Here is an 18,577-nt window from a genome sequence, read left to right as displayed (position 1 = left end):
ACCACCAAGCCGGGATAATTCAACACTTCCATGTGTACCACTTCTGTTTAAGACAGGTGTCTTAATTAAATAAACTAATAATTTTGCAAGTAGAAGCACAAAAGCATAATTATCTAATTTGCTAATTGTTCGACTGTGTTGATTTGCATCTTTGTTGGTTGCAACATGAACAAATAGTTTGTATCCGTGTATCCTACCGTTAAAGTAATGAAGCCACTCTTGGGAGTAGCATTTCCTAAAGTGTGTTAATAGATGCCGTGTAAAAAGGACTCTAGTTGAATAGGCTGAAAAATGCTGGGTTAGAGAAAATTGAAGAGTTTCATTCTGCAGGAGGTCTAGAATCCTAGAATGGGATAATATGCATCTTAACTATCAAATACACTGTGCTCTGCTTTACGAACTATATATGGAAATCCATTTTTAAAGAGGAACATCTCAGGGCACTAATGTTCTGAGGCGCACATTTGGGAAAATGCTGTTTTGAGTTGTTTTAACAATAAATTGGTGTCACAATTTTTTTTCACTCGTCATTCCATTCTGTAATCAGCACACAGGCAGGAAAATGCATTAAAGAGGCATATGTTTTTGTTTGTATCTGTGTCTCTACATATATTTCTCTCTTTCTCTCCTTCTCTCTCTCTCTCTTCTCTCTCTCTCTCTCTCTCTCTCTCTCTCCCTACCACACACAGTGTTCTTATGGCTGCATACAGTAAACATGCAAACCTCCCTTTTCCCCTTTTTATTATAGGCATATTGACAGGCCTGCTACCCTTCAAAAACTATGCAGTAACCCTAACTGCTTGCACTTTGGCTGGCTGTACTGAGAGCTCACATGCACTGAACATCTCTACTCCACAAGAAGGTAAAGTAATTTCAAAGGTCTTGACTTCCACATTTCAGTTATGAATAATAAAATAGGAGAAGAGCTAAATGCTGCAAGGCCATTTGCTGGAAAACCCCAACCTAATTTGATGACAAAGTGCATTGCCAGGCCATAATTGCTCCATTTTTTGGGGGGGTGTGAAAATGAATCAAACTCCATACCCTTTAATGACATGCATCTTTAATAGCTGTAATGCAGATTAATGGGCTTTTTAATTGCTGTTACATTGTTCATGCAAGAGCCTTGTCATTAATATGAAGCATCTGAAAGATTAATGAAAGCTTCCTCATTTTACTATGGCTCAGAAGTAAATCTAGAGACAGTCTGACTAAAAAGAATTGATTGTACGGCACAGTATGAAATTGAGAATCAAACGGTTGATTTCCATGGTCTCTTTGAACTGCTAAACACCAGCACAGGCAACAATTATTTCAGTATGATGGAGCCTCCAAATGCCGGTTGAGGCATTATTAATCACTGCTCGGTTCCTTCTGACTGAAGTCTCACTTTTGTTGTACTTGGGACTTACAAACTATTGGCATAAATTAATGTTTCAGAAAGCGTACGTTAAGAAGGCAGTGAGAAAGAGAAAATATTTTAGCACTCCAAAGTGAAAGCTTTGCTCAAGCATCAGAACGCATCACTTCAAGAGATAACAGCTCTCCAAACATTTGAAGCATTGTTGCTTTATATTTCTCTCTCCTGGATGAGGGGAATTACAAGTTGTTTCTACCATCTAGCTGTCAAGTTGCTGAAGAGATTGAAAAGCTTGATCCTCGGGGGAAGAGTCAGCCAACCTCTCTCCCTCAGTATCCATCTGTCCCCCTTCCTGACTCCCTCTTGTCCCCTTCCTTCAAGTCCTTTAGCAAGTACCCCTCACACAGACGATATGTAACAGAAAGACAATGGCCCCAAATGATGAAACCAGGAGAGGAGAGACGAGCCTGTGAAAACCTTTGTGTGGCCTTATTCTTTGTGCTTTGCACTTGACCCAACCAGAGCTTCCTTACCTGGACTACACCATCAGTGACCTATCATCACTGGTTTCAAGGGTCCCCTCAGTCTAACCTACAGAGGAAAGCACTGTTTCTCTTCATGTGTCATTGCTTCTGTTGGGGCACTGGATGATCCTCTCCCCTTACAAATCCTTCCACCAGCATCAATATGGGACAAGAGCCCTGTTGTTGTCCTTATTTTCTCTATACACACCACCTCCTCTGTCCAGGTTTTGCCTGGTACCTTTTCAACCTACTTCACAGCTGTACCCTAGAGGGATTCCTACTGGTGCCGTTCACCATTCCCTCTTCATTACTTAAGGAATTTCCTCTTCCAGCTTTTTCTTCAAGTTACTGCCAATGTACCAAACAATAGATGTATTTAGGGTCAATATTTTAAAACTTTTAGTTCCTATGATTCCAATTTATTGACCCTTACAGAAAATTAACAGAACCTTATTTTTAAAAAATGCAATGTTGTTTTCATATGTAATTAACTGGATTCTGTACTTATGGTTATTTCTATAGGTACAGAGAGGTGTATTTTTATGTCTATTATGAACTGCCCTCACCAGCGTTACCCACCTTAGATCAAAAGCTCCTCAAGGGTAGGGACTCTATCTGTTTAATTTGCTTTAATAGGCACAGCCCCAAGTAGAGATTATGGGTTAATAATACTCTTGATGAAGTAACACAGGCATCAGTCAAGTGAACTAGTGTTATACTCCCCATCCATCACTGATGCAAATTCTCATAAATTCAGGACAGTTATTTAGTACTGTTCCTAAAGCAATTACTGACAAGCTGCCCACGAATCAAGAATATTTCCATGCGTGGGATTTCAGGTTTATTTCATGATTTATTGGTTTAGGTCTGAAAAGTTTGAATTAGAAAAGTAAACTAAAATTAGACTCTATAAATCTTTTTTTTTTTTCTTTTTCATAGCCCCACAGGAAGTTCAGCCACCAGTAGCCAAATCTCTTCCCAATTCTTTGTTACTCTCCTGGAATCCACCCAAAAAAGCAAATGGTATTATAACTCAGTACTCCTTATATATGGATGGGATGATAATCTATTCAGGCAGTGAAGAGAACTATACAGTCACAGGTAAGACTTCTATAGGTATCAGTAAATAGTTGTAGTCCATATTACTCTATGTATATTTCAGATAACTATAGTCTGTAGTTGTCTGAAAGTGTGGTCTTTAAAACTGGGGTACTTATTTTGTCTCCTGTTCTTTGGTTCTCTTGTGTGGTCCCTAATCACACTCACAATGCCCAGTTGAGTCAATGTCACTTCAGACAAATTCCAGTGTCACATGGGTTAGCTACTCTAAAATCCTCATGAATGTGAGATAACATTGAGACTCAGACGTGTGACTCAGTATCATCTGAATTTTGGGCCATTTGAGAAGAAACATGGTATATATGCCCAGATCATACTATAATGTGATGACACTCGAGTAAAATGAAATAAATTTCTGAAAACCTTGTAAAACACAAGAAGCCTATATCATGTCTTGTTGCCTGGTATCTGAACTGTGCTTATATTTGTGTAGTAATTATAGTGGTTATATATTGTACGGTATTTTATATACTATATGTGACTATCAAGTAAGACATCATGAATCAAACATTATTGATGAAAAAAACTGAGGCTGAGAGATATTAAGTTCTTCATGAAAGGTCACAACAAGTTAGAGTCAGAGGCGAGATTAATTATTTATGTATTAACTCCTTCACATTAATGCCAGGCACTAAGGTTGTAATCGGGAATCAGCCACACATTGTCCCTCATCTGTTGGTGCTTGTGTGTCTTCGTGGGGACACATACAGGTGCAAGTATGAGGCATTTGTGGACAGGGCTATGACATTTACCTAGTTGCTTTATCAGGGTTTACATTTTTGTGTCTTCTCTAGACTGAGAAACTTCAGGAGACAAAAGCTTTCACTTTAATATTTTATTCCTCAAGGTGGGATAGAATTCTGTAAAACATGTTACATGAGGAAGATATTATTACCACCATGTTACAAATGAAGAAACTGAGGCATAGAAAGATTAAGTAATTTCTTTAAAGTCACACAGACTGAGTAGTATTATGATACTGATCCAAGCATTCTGGCTCTGATGAAAAGAATGTGGTCTTTTTTTTTTTATATGAAATTTATTGTCAAATTGGTTTCCATACAACACCCAGTGCTCATCCCAACAGGTGCCCTCCTCAATACCCATCACCCACCCTCCTCTCCCTCCCACCCCCCATCAACCCTCAGTTTCTTCTCAGTTTTTAAGAGTCTCTTGTGTTTTGACTCCCTCCCTCTCTAACCCTTTTTTTTTCCTTCCCCTCTCCCTTGGTCTTCTGTTAAGTTTCTCAGGATCCACGTAAGAGTGAAAACATATGGTATCTGTCTTTCTCTGTATGACTTATTTCACTTAGCATAACACTCTCCAGTTCCATCCACGCACCCACACACTTCCAAAACTCAAACAGGAAGAAATAGAAAACTTGAACAGACCCATAACCAGCGAAGAAATTGAATCAGTTATCAAAAATCTCCTGACAAATAAGAGTCCAGGGCCAGATGGCTTCCCTGGGGAATTCTACCAGACGTTTAAAGCAGAGATAATACCTATCCTTCTCAAGCTATTCCAAAAAATAGAAAGGGATGGAATATTACTTGGCAATGAGAAAAAAACGTGGTCTTAAAACAAGTTACTTCACTTTTGAGACTTAGTTTCTGAATCTATAAAATGGGAACAACTACAATTTTCAAGATTTTAAATAGAACTACACTATAAATAAAACACCTAACATATTCTTAGTGCTTAGAGAATAATATTATTTCCTGAAGAATGCAGAGTTCATGCTTTAAACTTTAGAAATAGATTACTATTGCCCTAGTAATGCCTGAAGGCATTATTTTAATTAAATATGATGGGCCACAGAAATTACTTCAAAAGAAATGAAAGCATATTATAGAATAAACCTTACACATTAATTAATAACATAAAGCACTTCTGTAGGACCAAAATATATCATCATATATAAGAAAACACATCTTTTAGGCCCAATACAGACATTTCCTCTGAGAAACCTTCTCTGATATCTCAAGTATGAATTTTAATATGCCCCAGCTATGCTCACTGAATACCTATGTGCCCCCTCTTTTTTTGTTTGTTTGTATTGTCTTTGAATAAGGTTGTTTATTTACTTATCAGTTCGCCTTGCTAAGCCATAAGCATCATAAAAACATGTATGCTTAAGTGTCTTGTTCATTACTGCATCTCCAGGATTTATCGCAGAGTAGGTATAAATAGTGTTGAGTAAAGGAGTGAATGAAGTCAGGTGACTGCTGGGAACAAAAGAAGACAGTTGCGACACCTGAGTGGTTCAATTAGTTAAGTGTCTGACTCTTGATTTTGGCTCAGGTCATGATCTCTTGGTTCCATGAGACTGAGTCCTCTGTGCTGAGAGCTCAGAGCCTACGTGGGATTCTCTCCCCCTCTCTCTCTACCCTTCCCCCCTCCCTCCCTCCCTCTCTCTCTCCCTCTCTCTCAAAATAAATGATAAACATTTAAAAAAGAATACAGCAAAGGGGAATTGGTGGGAGGGTGTGAGTAGGGTGGGAAAGAAAAAAATGATGGAGAAAATTAAAAGAAAAAGGGTAGAAACCAGAGAAAAAGAAACTAAGATCCCTTCCATGTGTAGACATGAGTGGTAATCCAGTTCACAGGAAAGTTGTGTGGCTGATAGCAGGTCTCAAAACATAAGCCTTAAATTTTCCCCAAACGTGCAGAATGCCCTATGAGTTGACTCTATGTGCAGCCAGAAAAAGAGCAGAATGGGAAGACAGGAAGCCAGAATTCACATTGATGTCTAATACTACCTACAACTTGATACTAATTCTGTGCTTTGCTTGATTGAGTCATTGACAGAACCCTGTGACTATGGTATCTGCAATGAAAAATTTTGGCAAGTCTTACCCAAGTGGATAGCAGAATAGATATCCCAAATGTAATATTTATGTAATGAAATGGTAATATCTTTAAAGGGCCCACAACCATCTTCTCTAGCTACCCAGGTAATAGATTCCTCGATGATTTTCACTGGTTGTGTAGGTTTTTAAAGATTAAATCTCAGGTAGTATTTTTGTTTTCTATAGCCTTCTTGGCTTCTCACAAGCAACTGTATTTCCTGTTTTTCTCATCCCCAAGTGGCTAAAGATAGGAGACACATTGGGACTGCAACACGAAGGAGAGGAATGAAGCCAAGAGCATTATGATGGGGTTCAAAGTGTTGCACGATTGTTCTGACGTTATAGCCAGTAAAACTGAAGCCTGGAGAGGTTAAGAAATTCTGCTCCATATTGGAGGAACCACTTCAAACCTGGATCTGTCTGGCCCCAAAGTCCATGCTTTTAATCTTTATACATTCTACTATCAAATTATTATATATTATCTTATCTTTACATGAATCAATATTATATATTATTATCCATTCACATAATATGTAAATATTTTATATAAACATACAAATTATCAACATATTAACATAAACATATTGTGTAAACATGTAAATATTTACACAATATGTGAAAGCTACATAATATGTAAACATGATATATTTACATAAATACATATTACAAATGATTGCACATTATTTTATTTTCCCTCACAACAACACTGACAGGGAGACCAAAGCCTGATTACAAACCCCAGAGCACCCATATTATTCTTTTTTGGGCTGCCACAACAAAATACCACAGACTGGGTGGCTTAAACAACAGAAATTTATTTCTCACAGTTCTGGAGACTAGAAGTCCAAGATCAAGGTGTTGGCAGGTTTGGGTTCTCTTGAGGCCTCTCTCCTTGGCTTGCAGACAGCTGCCTTCTCACCATGTCCTCACAAGGTCTTTCTTCTGTGTGCACAGCCCCCTTGTCTCTTCCTCTTCTGATACGGTCACCAGTCCAGTTGGATTAGGGTTCCATCCTTATGATCTCATTTAACCTTCATCACCTCTTTAAAAGTCCCATTTCCAAATATAGTCACATTGGGAGTTAAGGCCTCAAGATATGAATTTGGGGGGAGGCAATTCAGTCTGTAACAGCACCCTAAAGTGAGTGCTTTTTCTTCTATTGGCGTAGGCTGAAAGCCAACTTTTGTACGGATTCTCAAATTGTGTGAGGATTGAATAAAATGGCCTTTAAGATCCCTTTCAATTCTAAGATTTTATGTCTGTAATGTGCACTAATTTCAGGACATTTATGTCTTCAACGTCCACCTGTCTACTAGGAATCACAGAGAAGGCAGAATGAGAAAGGGAATCTGTCTGTCCAAATGGCTACAGCAGTTTCTTCTATCAGCCCTCTCCAGATAGAGTTTAGAATGGATCTCCTTAGTGCTGAAATGTTGATTTGTAAGAAGAGAAATTGAAGGTGCAGTCTAATGGACAAGAGAAATAATTGATGATATTTTTTAAATGATAATGCACTATATGCTTATTGAAGGTAATTTAAAACATACAGATGTCTAACACCTGATCATCCCACTCTACAGATAGAAACTCAATATACGATGTCATTCCTTCTAGTATTTTACTCATTTTAACAAAATTGATCTATAATGTATAATTTTGAATCCTTGCATATTTCCTTATTATGACTAAATCCCACTTTATGAGGAGTTTTTCTTAAAATATTTTGAAATATTTTAATGCTAACATCCTATCCCATCTAAATGCACATTAATGCATTTAACCACTTGAAAGTGCTCAAGTTTCTAATTTATCTCTCTTTTAAATATGTTGTGACAAATATTATTGTATACAATCCATGTTTATTAGATTCCCAAAAGGGGAACACCTGTCCAAGGTAGTAAACCTTTACAAAACATTTGATACACATTTTCATACTTTTTCCCAGAAAAGTTCATCAGAAGTGCATGTTATGTTCTTAAATCTTTGATAATTTTGCAGGTGAAAAATATTATTCTTGTTTGTGTGTTGAACAACTAGTTATAGTGCATACTTTTTGCATGTTTATTAGAGATGTATATTTTACTTTGATTCAGCTGATCACAGTCTTCATGAGTAAAAATTTAATACGTGAGGAATAATTTTGAAACTTCCTCAAGATCTGTGTTTTATACCCCCTTTCCCCTGGTTGTAATCATCTGCACTATTTAAAATTCCTTGTCTTTTACTTTATCAAAAACTTCCTTAATACCTTGACCTAATGTCCCTCTTAAATATTCAAAGTGTCAACCTTTTCTTTTTTCCTCACTCTTACTCCATTTATTTGTAGCTTCTTTTTAAGTCCCCGCATAGAAACAACATTCTTCTGTTATGTGTAGCAAATGGATCTTGCCACCATGGTGGGTACAGGTAAAAGTAAATGCATTTCAATTCAGAAGCCACTTAGCATCTAGGTGGTTTGGATTTTTTTCTTCTTTCTCTTAAATATGAAGCATTAAAAGTCAAAGGCATTGCTGCACCTTGAGTTAGTACAAAATATATTTAAAAATGCATACAGTTCAAATTTTTTGCCTTGCATAGGCCATAAGCTAGTAGTATGGTGGGTCAGTTGTGACACTGAAAAATGAATCCAGTTAGAGAACCTCCCGAAGGCTGTTGATGTTTGCTATAATAAATAGCACACACTTTAAGTCAAACTTTTTCATTCTGTATTCAAAGGTAATGGATTTTTCGTAACCATAGTAACCTTGGTGTATTTCTGGATAAATACATGAGGTATATACATTCTAGTTTTATTTTTGAATATAAACTACCACATTATGTATTACTAATAATATGAAAAATAGGATGTAGGTTAGTATAATGACAGCTTAAACTAGTATGCATTTTTCTTCTGCAAAAAATAAATATTTATCAAAAGTATAGGTTCAATTAATTTTTCCCCCAGTTTTGTGGTATTCTGGTGGTGCCATTTATCTTTTTTTGCAAGATCTCCATTAATCTCTTATTTCTGTCCCATAACAGATTTTTAAGAATTTCGAGGTGAAAACAATTGTGCTTTAAAGCTTATGATTAAAAACATTATTGAAGGATTGAAGGGCCTACACTGATATCACCCACAGAGCTATTGTGAGCCAGTTAAGGTGTGTGTATACAGTATGTTCATAAAGAGGTAAAAAAAAAAAAAAAAGAAGAAGAAGAAACCTTTTGTGAGACTGTTCAACATACCAGGATGGTTTCAAAGTTCAGGCTAGATAGCATCCTGATTGATGACGACTATCCAAACTGTAGCCAACCAGATCATTCTCATTTTAAATGAGCACCCTACCAGAAACTGGCAATCTTTAAGAAGTTTGTGAGATGTTGCAGAGAAGCTTACAAAGTTTTCAGAAACAAGGATACCAAGATGGTGGTAACTGGGAGAACTAAACTACAGGAGGTTTATGTGAGCTGCGCTAACTGGTAAAGAAAGAATAGTGATCCCCCGGGCAATTCTTTTTTTTACTATATAAATTGTTGTTGGTTAACTCATCCAGGCCACTGCTGGTTATAACTACTAGAACTCCAAAGGAGTAAAGGTCAGTAGGGACTCTATAGTATAGACATAGATATATCTGACATCAAACCATAAAACATGTATGTCTTCAAGTGTATCATCTAATACATCTATAGTAGTCTTATGATTGAGTAAATGTGGCTGATTTCCTGTACCAGAGAAGGCATCTCCCACTTGCTTCTTCAGGACCTGGGATTTATCACTAATGCTAAGGCAGTAAAGAAGCAAGGATAATAGCAGTGTAAGAAGTGTGTGTGTGTGATGGGGGGTGGAAGGGGGGGGGCGGGAGACAGGGAGAGAGAGACAGAGAGAGAGAAGGAAAGGAAAGAGGAAAAGCAGATGTATAACTGGTAAAGTTACACAGGCAGTAAGTATTTATATTTTTAACCAACTAAAAGTGCAAAAACTATTTTTTTTTGGTCTCATTTGCCAAGGTCAAAAAGAACCATGTATAAACAGCAAAATAGAAATGTTCATCTTGAATCTTCCAAACACTTAAGTCTGACGATGAAAAATTTATTGCGGAAGAAGCTGTATTGCTTATGGCACAATAAAAAGCATTTAAAGGTTAGGTACTTCTAACCAAGCGTTATAAGGAACCTTATCAATTCTCTACAAATTTGAGCTAAATTATACTCATTCACACTGATGGTTTACAAAAGATCCTTTGTTAGCAAAATAAAGCTTCACTTTAACCTTGATATTTTCTTTAATTTTGAATTTTTGGATACCACAAATGCGGTGCATGTAAATCCGTCCTTTTACAGAAAGTAATATTTTTGGGGGGATACAATTAACATGCTTGTGTTCTAATCCATAAGGCTGAGTATTAATATAAGACGGAGCATATGAGGGTTTTCAGGTAAGGCAATGATCTCATCTATGAGTCATGGTGCCTCTCTCTCTATTACAAACTAAAGTCATATTTTGTCCCTTTTTTATATCACAGACCTATAGTATTAAATTATAAAAAGTCTAAGAAACCTTGAGGATACAAGGAAAAAAGCCTGAATTAAAAGAAAAAGCTAGATCACTAACTCCGTGATCAAAGACTCTAGGAAAGTTGCTCAAGGTTTGGCCACATACCAGACCTTTGGGTCAATGAACAGTAGATACTTTACTCTTAAAGAGCCATTTTCGCTTAGTAACAAAAGGTCAAGTGAAATCAAATAACTTGTCCAGAATGTTGAAATATCAGTTGTGGTTAATTGTCAACAGTAAAACCAAAGTGTCATTTTTACTTTAAGATACTTCTATAGTGCATGAGTATGTGAAGAAATTAAACATGTTTAAATTTATATTTTAAGACCTGTACCCAAATATTACCTGTAATCTGTTAACCTAGTTGATGAACATTATGTTCTTAAATGATAGGAAAGCACTTTATATTTGAAGGGATTCCAGAGGGATTGAGGGAAATAACATCCAGGGTTGTAGAGTTCAGTCGTACCTCCCCACTATGTACCACCATCAAAATGTCACACAATGTATTTGATGATCTACCTCAATTCCCACATTTTCCTTTGATTCACAGAACCTTTCATATAACTTTCCTACAAATCTGTCACTTAAATGTATTCTATCTTGTGACAAAAACTTATTTAAAGGGGATACATCTTGATCCAAAACAAAAATGTAGGTTCATTAGGTATAGTCATCATGTCATTATTTATTTTCCTAATCTCTAGTCTTCTATGATACATAGAAATAAGGACCCAATTGGCATTTAACAAACTCTTATTGAATTGAGTTGAAATGAACTGGATTAAATTGAAGAAACACGGAGAATCAGTAAACTAATATTTTAAAGTAAATGACAACAAACACCGATGCATAATTCAGAAGTAATTAATATGCTAAATGTGGTAAACAGTTTTAATGAGGTAGGCTGTTCCTGAAGCTTCTTAAAAATTTTCATTTAATTATCCAAGATGTAGCTTTTTTTCTTTTTTTTTTCTTTTTTTTTTTTTGGTTAAACCAGTTGTGTAAGTTTGCTAGGGCTGCCATAACAAAGTGTCACGGAGTGGATTCAACAACACTCCGTGTTGTTCCGTGTCTCACTGTCTCACTGTTCTAGAGGCTAGAAGTCCCAGATCAATATGTTGCCAGTGTCAGTTCCTTTTGAGGCCATGGGGACAATGTGTTCTGTGCCTCTTTCCTGGTTTCTGGTGGTTTGCTGGCAATCATTGGAGCTCGTTGACTTGTAGATGCTTCGTCCTGATCTCTGCCTTCATCTTCACACGTGTTCTCCTTGTGTGCTGCCTGTGCCAAATGTCCCCTTTTTATAGAGACACAAGTCGTATTGTTTTAGGGCCCACCCTAATGACATCATTTTTATTGATTTATTTTTTTAAGTTTATTTTTTTATGTTGAGAGAGACAGAGACAGCAAGAGTGGAGGAGGGGCAGAGAGAGAGAATCTCAACATAGAGTCCAATGTGGGTCTCAAAACTACAAAGGTGAGAGATCACGACCTGAGCCAAAACTAACAGTCAGATGCTTAACTGACTGAGCCACCCGGGCACCCCGATCATTTTAACTCATTATAACTAGCTACAGTGGCCCTATTTCTGAATAAGGTCACATTCTGAGGTACTGGGAGCTAAAATTTCAGCATATGAATGGGGGGGCACAATTCAACCTATAACTATGTATTTGATTCACTGATTAATAACATTCTAAGATTTCCTTCAAATACCTAAAAAATATCGGAGAAGATAAAACATCTAAACAAAATCAGTTTAAAAATTGATATATCCCATGACAATAATAAAAGTTATTTAGAAAAGAGACAATCACATCTGTCTGGAATGGCTCATTCATTCAATGGATATTATTGGGTATCTATGATATAGACACTCAATACTTTTCTAAGCATTGATGATCCAGTGGAAAACACAAGGTGCAAAAGGTCTGCCCTCATGGAACTTATATTTCGGTTGGAGGTGTTTAGAGAAGGTTATATTTCTTATATCTTCTTGAAATAAATGAAAACTGAGCCTCTCCTGAGGATAGCAATTTCTTCTTCAGTCATTTGAAGTGAATATAAATCATCTTTTGATGTCTGTGTAATTCAGCAATTATGGGGTGCCTTGGTGACTCAGTCAGTTAAGCCTCTGACTTTGGCTCTGGTCATGATCTCATGGTTTCTGAGTTCGAGCCCTGCATCAGGTTCTCTGCTGTCAGTACAGAGCCTGCTTTGGATCCTATGTCCCCTTCTCTCCCTGCCCCTTCCCTGTCGATCTCTCTCTCTCTCTCACCTTCTCTTCTCTCAAAAATAAACATGAAAAAAATTAAAAAAAAAAAAGAAATCAAGAGGATAGGGTCAGGATTCTGTGATGCTCTTCTAGCATACATCATTGCAGATGATTACTTTTTCACTTTTTTTTAGTACTTACTTAGTCCTATAAGACTCCTGCTCTTTGACTAAAAGAAGTTCTTTTCTCTGTTTTACTCATTTTTGCTAACATCCTACTTCTTTCCCCTGATTTGATAAAGGCTTGAGCACCTATATTTGCCCCATTCTTCTTTCTTTACCCCAGGTCTGACAGTATCCTGTGTTGTTTCATCTGTCATAGGAACAATCCATTAGACAGCTCTGCCTGTCATATATCTTATCTTCTCATCTATAGGAAACGCAATTGTACTATTAGCTTACTTGCCCTCATTTCAGTATCCTGGACCTTGCCATCACTTAGAAATGTTCCATGTCTAATATATTAGGTTCAAATATGCCACTATCCGGGACACCTGGGTGGCTCAGTTGGGTGACTGTCCGACTTCAGCTCAGGTCATGATCTCACTGTTCGTGAGTTTGAGCCCCGCATCAGGCCCTGTGCTGACAGCTCAGAGCCTGGGGCCTACTTTGAATTCTGTGTCTCTCCCTCTCTCTGCCCCTCCCTCACTTGCTGTCTCTGTCTCTCTCAAAAATAAACAAACATTAAAAATTAAAAAAATTCTTCAAATATGCCACTATCCAACAACACCCATTTTCCATTTTTTTTCACTTATTTACTCATACTAAAAATATTTGTGTTCTTCTTTGAAACTTTCAGTTTCTGAATCTCTCCTACTCTCCCCATCTGTTAGATTCTGTCTTTCCTTGCATTCTAAGGTAGCTCTGTAATAACTGGAAATATTTTCTTTTCAATTTTTTTAACTTTCTCACCCTGTTATTATTGCAACATATTCAAGTAGAAACCCACCAAATCTCGATCAATCTAATTGTGTTCCTTACACCTAAACCTGGGGATCCTGAGCTCTGCTGAAGAAAATTTGATAAGCATCCAGATTGGTGCTATTCTAATATCCAATGTTTTCCAATCTCCAGTAGGCTTCTAAATGCTTGCTCTTGATCTCTGTTTCCCCAGTGTGCTTTGTCCCACATTCTCTACTTGTTCTTTAGTCATTGGCCACAGTTCTTTAAACCCTGGCCTCCCTGAATCTAGCAGATGACTCTCCTTTCTACCTCAAACTGAAGCTCTTAAATGGGATTCCTCTGCTTGCTGTCACAGAATCTATTAGCTTTTCTACATCAGAATCAATATTCCCCTTCTTCCCCATTCTCCTGCAGAGGGTTAATCCCCCTCTGGATCATCTTCTCCTACCTTGGTGAGTACTTCTATATCAACTAGCCTGACTTTTCCTTATCTCCCTTCCTGTACTAACTCTCTCCATCAGCATATCTTTTACATGGGGGAGAAGAAAAAAGACAAACATGGAGAAAACATGTTCTGGTTCTAAGTCCCTTCTCCCACTCATGCCCCCAACCTTTCCTTTCTTACCTCCACAGTCATAGTCCTTACTTCTACTAGCCTACTTTCTTTGCCTCCTTACCTTCTGTGCATTTACAGGAGCCTCCCTTTAAAAATACCACAAATTAGGTCCTAAAACAACAGAAATTTATGCTCTCATAGTCTCCACTAGAAGTCCTAAATCAAGCTGTCACCATGGCTATGCTTCTCTGAAAACTCTATGGGGGTATTCTTCCTGGCCTAGTCCAGCTTTACATGGTTACTGGAAGTCTGGAGCGTTCCTTGGCTTTCAGCTGTTTCACTCCTCTCTGCCTCTGTTATTATGTGCTGTTTTTCCTGGGTTGATTTCTCCCACCCTGTAAGAATACCAGTCTCATTAGATTTAGAGTCCACCCTAAATCAGAATGACCTCATATTAATTTGAGCGTATCTATAAAAACCCTATCTCCAAATAAAGTCACATTCACAGATAATGGGATTAGGATTTGAACATAATTTTGGGGGACAAAATTCTACCGACTACCTCTTCATTGGCTTCATAAATACTTGACCACTCAATTGAAACTACCAAGGTTGTCAAAGTTCTTATGGTCCCCAGTTCAGAGACCATGTGAAAGTACTATAGTTCATGACACCTTGACAGATTGTTGATCATAATTCTTCATCACAGAGGTTCTTCTATTAGTGTCTGGGACACTCCACTGTCTCAATTTTCCTGTAGCTACTCAAGCTCTCATTTGTCTTCTCTTCTTCCCTCCACCCACAAATGTTGGTTTATGTCAAGGTTCTCTTTGGAACACTTCACACAATGTCCCTGTGATGATTCAATCCTTATCTTCAGTTCAGACATTTTTCCCTAAGCCATGAACATTTTCTAACTGCATATTGGACACTCCTGCTTCATGCATTTTGCTCCAAGTCCCCAAAACTGAATTCATTATATCTGCTACCTCCCATAAAATATGTTCTTTTTCCCGACTTTCTCATCTCAGAACAGTAATACTATTCACCCCTTTGCCAGAAATAAAAACCTGGATTAATCTTTCACTTTTTCCTTTTCATTCCTCATATCCAATCTTAAAATAAAATTCAAACTCCTTATGTTGGCCTACAACATACCTACTTTCTTAGCCATATGTCATTTTCCTACTCTCATTTATTTCTACAGTGCTGTGCTGGTTTCCTTTCTGTTTCTGCTTGGGTTTTGGTTTGTTTTTGTTGTTTGTTGTTTTGTTTTGTGGTCAAAATACAAGAATCCTTTGTCTAGACCTTTGAACTTGCTATTTTTTTTGATGGAATTCATCCCTACTTACATGATTAGATCATTCTTCTCTCTGAAATCTCAGTTTGTAGAAAGCCTTCTGTATATTAGGGCAGTTAGGACAATCTGGATGATGTAAACACACTCAGACGCACGCACACACACACACACACATACACACACACACACACACACACACACACACACACACACACGTTTCTGTTAGCAGAAGCCCCGTGGAAATTTATTTGTTGCTCAGCTAACAGCCCTATGCAGGTTAAGAGTTCAATCAGCAAAGCTTCCTTTCTCTACACAGTCATTCAGGGTCCCATGAAGTCGCAGGGTCTGCTATCTCTTGCACGACTCCAAAGGTTGCTCTGGAGTTCTCTCCATTGCTGCGGTAGGTAAGGGAAGAGAATGAAGGATAATTTGTTGGAGATTTTTATGGGCCAGGCCTGGGAATGACCTGTGGTACTTCTGCCCAATTCCAGTGGCCATGACTCAGTCTCATAGCTGCTCCTGCTGCCAGGGAGCTTCAGTAGGGAACCTAAGACAACACCCGCTCACCAGCTCACAGTCCTGTAAGTCAGAAGTTTGCATAGGTTTGGCTGGGTCACTAACTGGAGTCACCCGAGGCCAAAATCAAGAAATTGGGCAGTTCAAGTTCTCCTCTGAGACTCTGGGAAAGAATTCACCTCAGAGCTCATTCAGGTTATCGGGAGAATTTGATTCCTTGCGGTGCTGGTGCTGACATTTCTGTCTCCCAGCTGGCTGTCAGCCAGAGACTGCTCGACTTTTAGAGCCTCTCACATTGCTCCCTCCATCTCAGTAGCAGAATGTCTCTCTCATCAAGTCCCCTTCATGCGTTGAATCTCTCTGACTTCTTCCACTACCAACTGATGAAAACTCTGCTTTTAAAGGGCTCATAGTTAGACTGGGCACACCACAGTCAGCTCTTTTTTCCATATAAGGTAAGGTAATCATGGGAATATCTCATTCTATTCACATGTTCCACCCACACTCAAAAGGGAGGAACTTTGCAGGGTTGAAGGCAGAATCACTCAGGTGCTAAGCTATGGTTTCCTGGTAAAACAGAAATAGCAGTACCTACTTCGGAAGCTTAGTGGGAGAATTAAATGTGGTAACGCATGTAAAAATGGTTAGTCTGGTGCTCACAACTCTTTCATAGCATAGTAAATGATCAACAAACGTGCTATTCATTGTAGAAATGATAAAATTGTTGTGACATCATAATAAAGATTCTTAATGCAAGGGATCTTCTTCAGACATGTCAACAAACTATATATTTCATTTAGAAAATACTTGTCAGGCATCTACTATGTACAAGGTTGTAAGTTACCTATTTCCAGTTCAATTGCTTAGACAGAAATTGACACAATTAAATGTAATGAATGCTCTCAAGTCTGTGGTAAGTTCTGTGATAGATGTGAGAGCAAAGAAAGAGGTAATCAGGAGGATGAAGTGTCCCAAAGGAAATGAATTTTTGCAGGCAGTAGAGTAGAGTTTCAGAACTGAGATACAGGCAAGCCTGAGGACCAGAGCAGAATCGTCATTGGCACAGAGCTGTCAATGTGCATTTCATGAAAATTAAATAGAGCCTAGCTTATTATGACTGAACGCCCTGGGTAGCTGGTCAAGAGTACTGAAAGGCAAGGTGAGGGTCAAATTATCAAAGGTGCTATAGGTATGTTGAGATGTTTGAACTCTGTTCTGAGGAAATGGAGAACCATTGAAGGACTGAAGGATTTACAGTAGTGATAAAGCAGGAGTGTTTTGGAAAATAAATTATTAAAGTAATGACATTACTCCAAAATAATCATGGCTGCACCTGAACAGCTGTTGTCTCCATGCAGTATGTAGAAAAGCAAGTAGGTTAGAACTTTATATGTAAGAAGCTAATTGGACTTAGCAATACAGATGGCAAGGATGAGGAAAATAGGAGAGAAAAGCATTATGCTTATTTGTTAACAACTCTATTGTATTATATTTCTGTGCTTTAGTCAGTGTAAAATCAAATCTACTTATTTTAAATCCTTTTAAATGGTGTTTAAATATTTCCTGGTGGCACAGTCTGCTGAAGTATTTACCCTTGGTGCAGATTTCCATTAACCTTAGTGCAGATACTAAGCTTAAAATTGTATATTTTTAGGGTCCTCAATTGTGGAGTAAGCCTAGTGACATCATTATAAAACCACATCTGGATAAGCTTTAGTGTCATTTTCTCTCTATCCGATTTAGGAGACTCAGAAAACTATAGGAGAATACCACTATTAACAGACTCTACAGTCTCAGATTATTAGGATGCCATTTCTCTAAAAATAAAAGCAAAAAGGGATTAGGCTTTGAAGTCATAAATGATATAGAGAAGTGGCCAGTACACAGACATCAGAGATATTTGGGAAATTTAGTTATGTTGGATATGTAAGAAGAAAAAAGGAATCAGAGATTAAATTCAAAGTAGTCTTTCCTCATGTCTTACTTTTGTCAAATTTTTATTGTATTCAGAAGGTCTGTATGAAATTTTCAGTACCCTAAAGGATAAAATTCCCTTCATATTTTTATAAAGTTTTTTCAAAATAGTATCTTTATATCATAGATACATACAATTAATGCTCAGGAAAGCTTAGGTTACTTCTAGTAAAGAACGACTCAATAATAAAACTAGAAAGAATTTTTTTTTCATTCACCTAGTACTTCATAGCTATCTTAAATTGGAAATGTCTTTTACAATACATTTTATCCATGGCAAAAGTTTGAATGCTTCAAAAGCAGTGATTATTATTCATTCTTGGTTTTACAAAGTAAATATATTCATGAATCCTGAGTCCTGAGTCTTTAGCTGCAACTGAGAGAAATCCAACTATTTCATCTTTGTTTCTTTCTGGAATGGGAACCATTCTCTATTGTAACATGTGGGCTTTCTCCAAGGACTGGAGAACAGGATTAGCAGAAACTCTGAGTTCTTACCCTACTGACTGGGCAACCTCTTCAACAGCAGATTGAAAAACACTGAGGAAGGATGTTGATTGTTCAATCTTGGATCATCTGTCCAACTTTGGGGCCAAAGAGGCAGGATTTAGCTACTAAAAGAAGAGAAAGAAAAAAAATAACCTCTAAAGAAGCCATTATGAGCT

At 37.5% G+C, this 18,577-nt stretch overlaps 1 protein-coding gene across 1 annotated transcript in view; it reads left to right on the top strand.

Moving 5' to 3' along the window:
* USH2A (usherin) overlaps positions 1–18,577 on the top strand; it is a 767,091-nt gene that overhangs the window by 369,834 nt on the left and 378,680 nt on the right. Inside the window, exons 32-33 of the mRNA XM_042976063.1 lie at positions 749–862; positions 2,824–2,985. Coding sequence (XP_042831997.1) covers positions 749–862; positions 2,824–2,985 — 276 coding nt within the window. The remainder of the gene's footprint in view (positions 1–748; positions 863–2,823; positions 2,986–18,577) is intronic.

Source organism: Panthera tigris, chromosome F3 (genome assembly GCF_018350195.1).
Source record: "Panthera tigris isolate Pti1 chromosome F3, P.tigris_Pti1_mat1.1, whole genome shotgun sequence".
Classification (NCBI taxonomy): Eukaryota; Metazoa; Chordata; class Mammalia; order Carnivora; family Felidae; genus Panthera; species Panthera tigris.
Note: the sequence above shows the minus strand (reverse complement) of the source record. Positions and strands in the feature narration are given on the sequence as shown.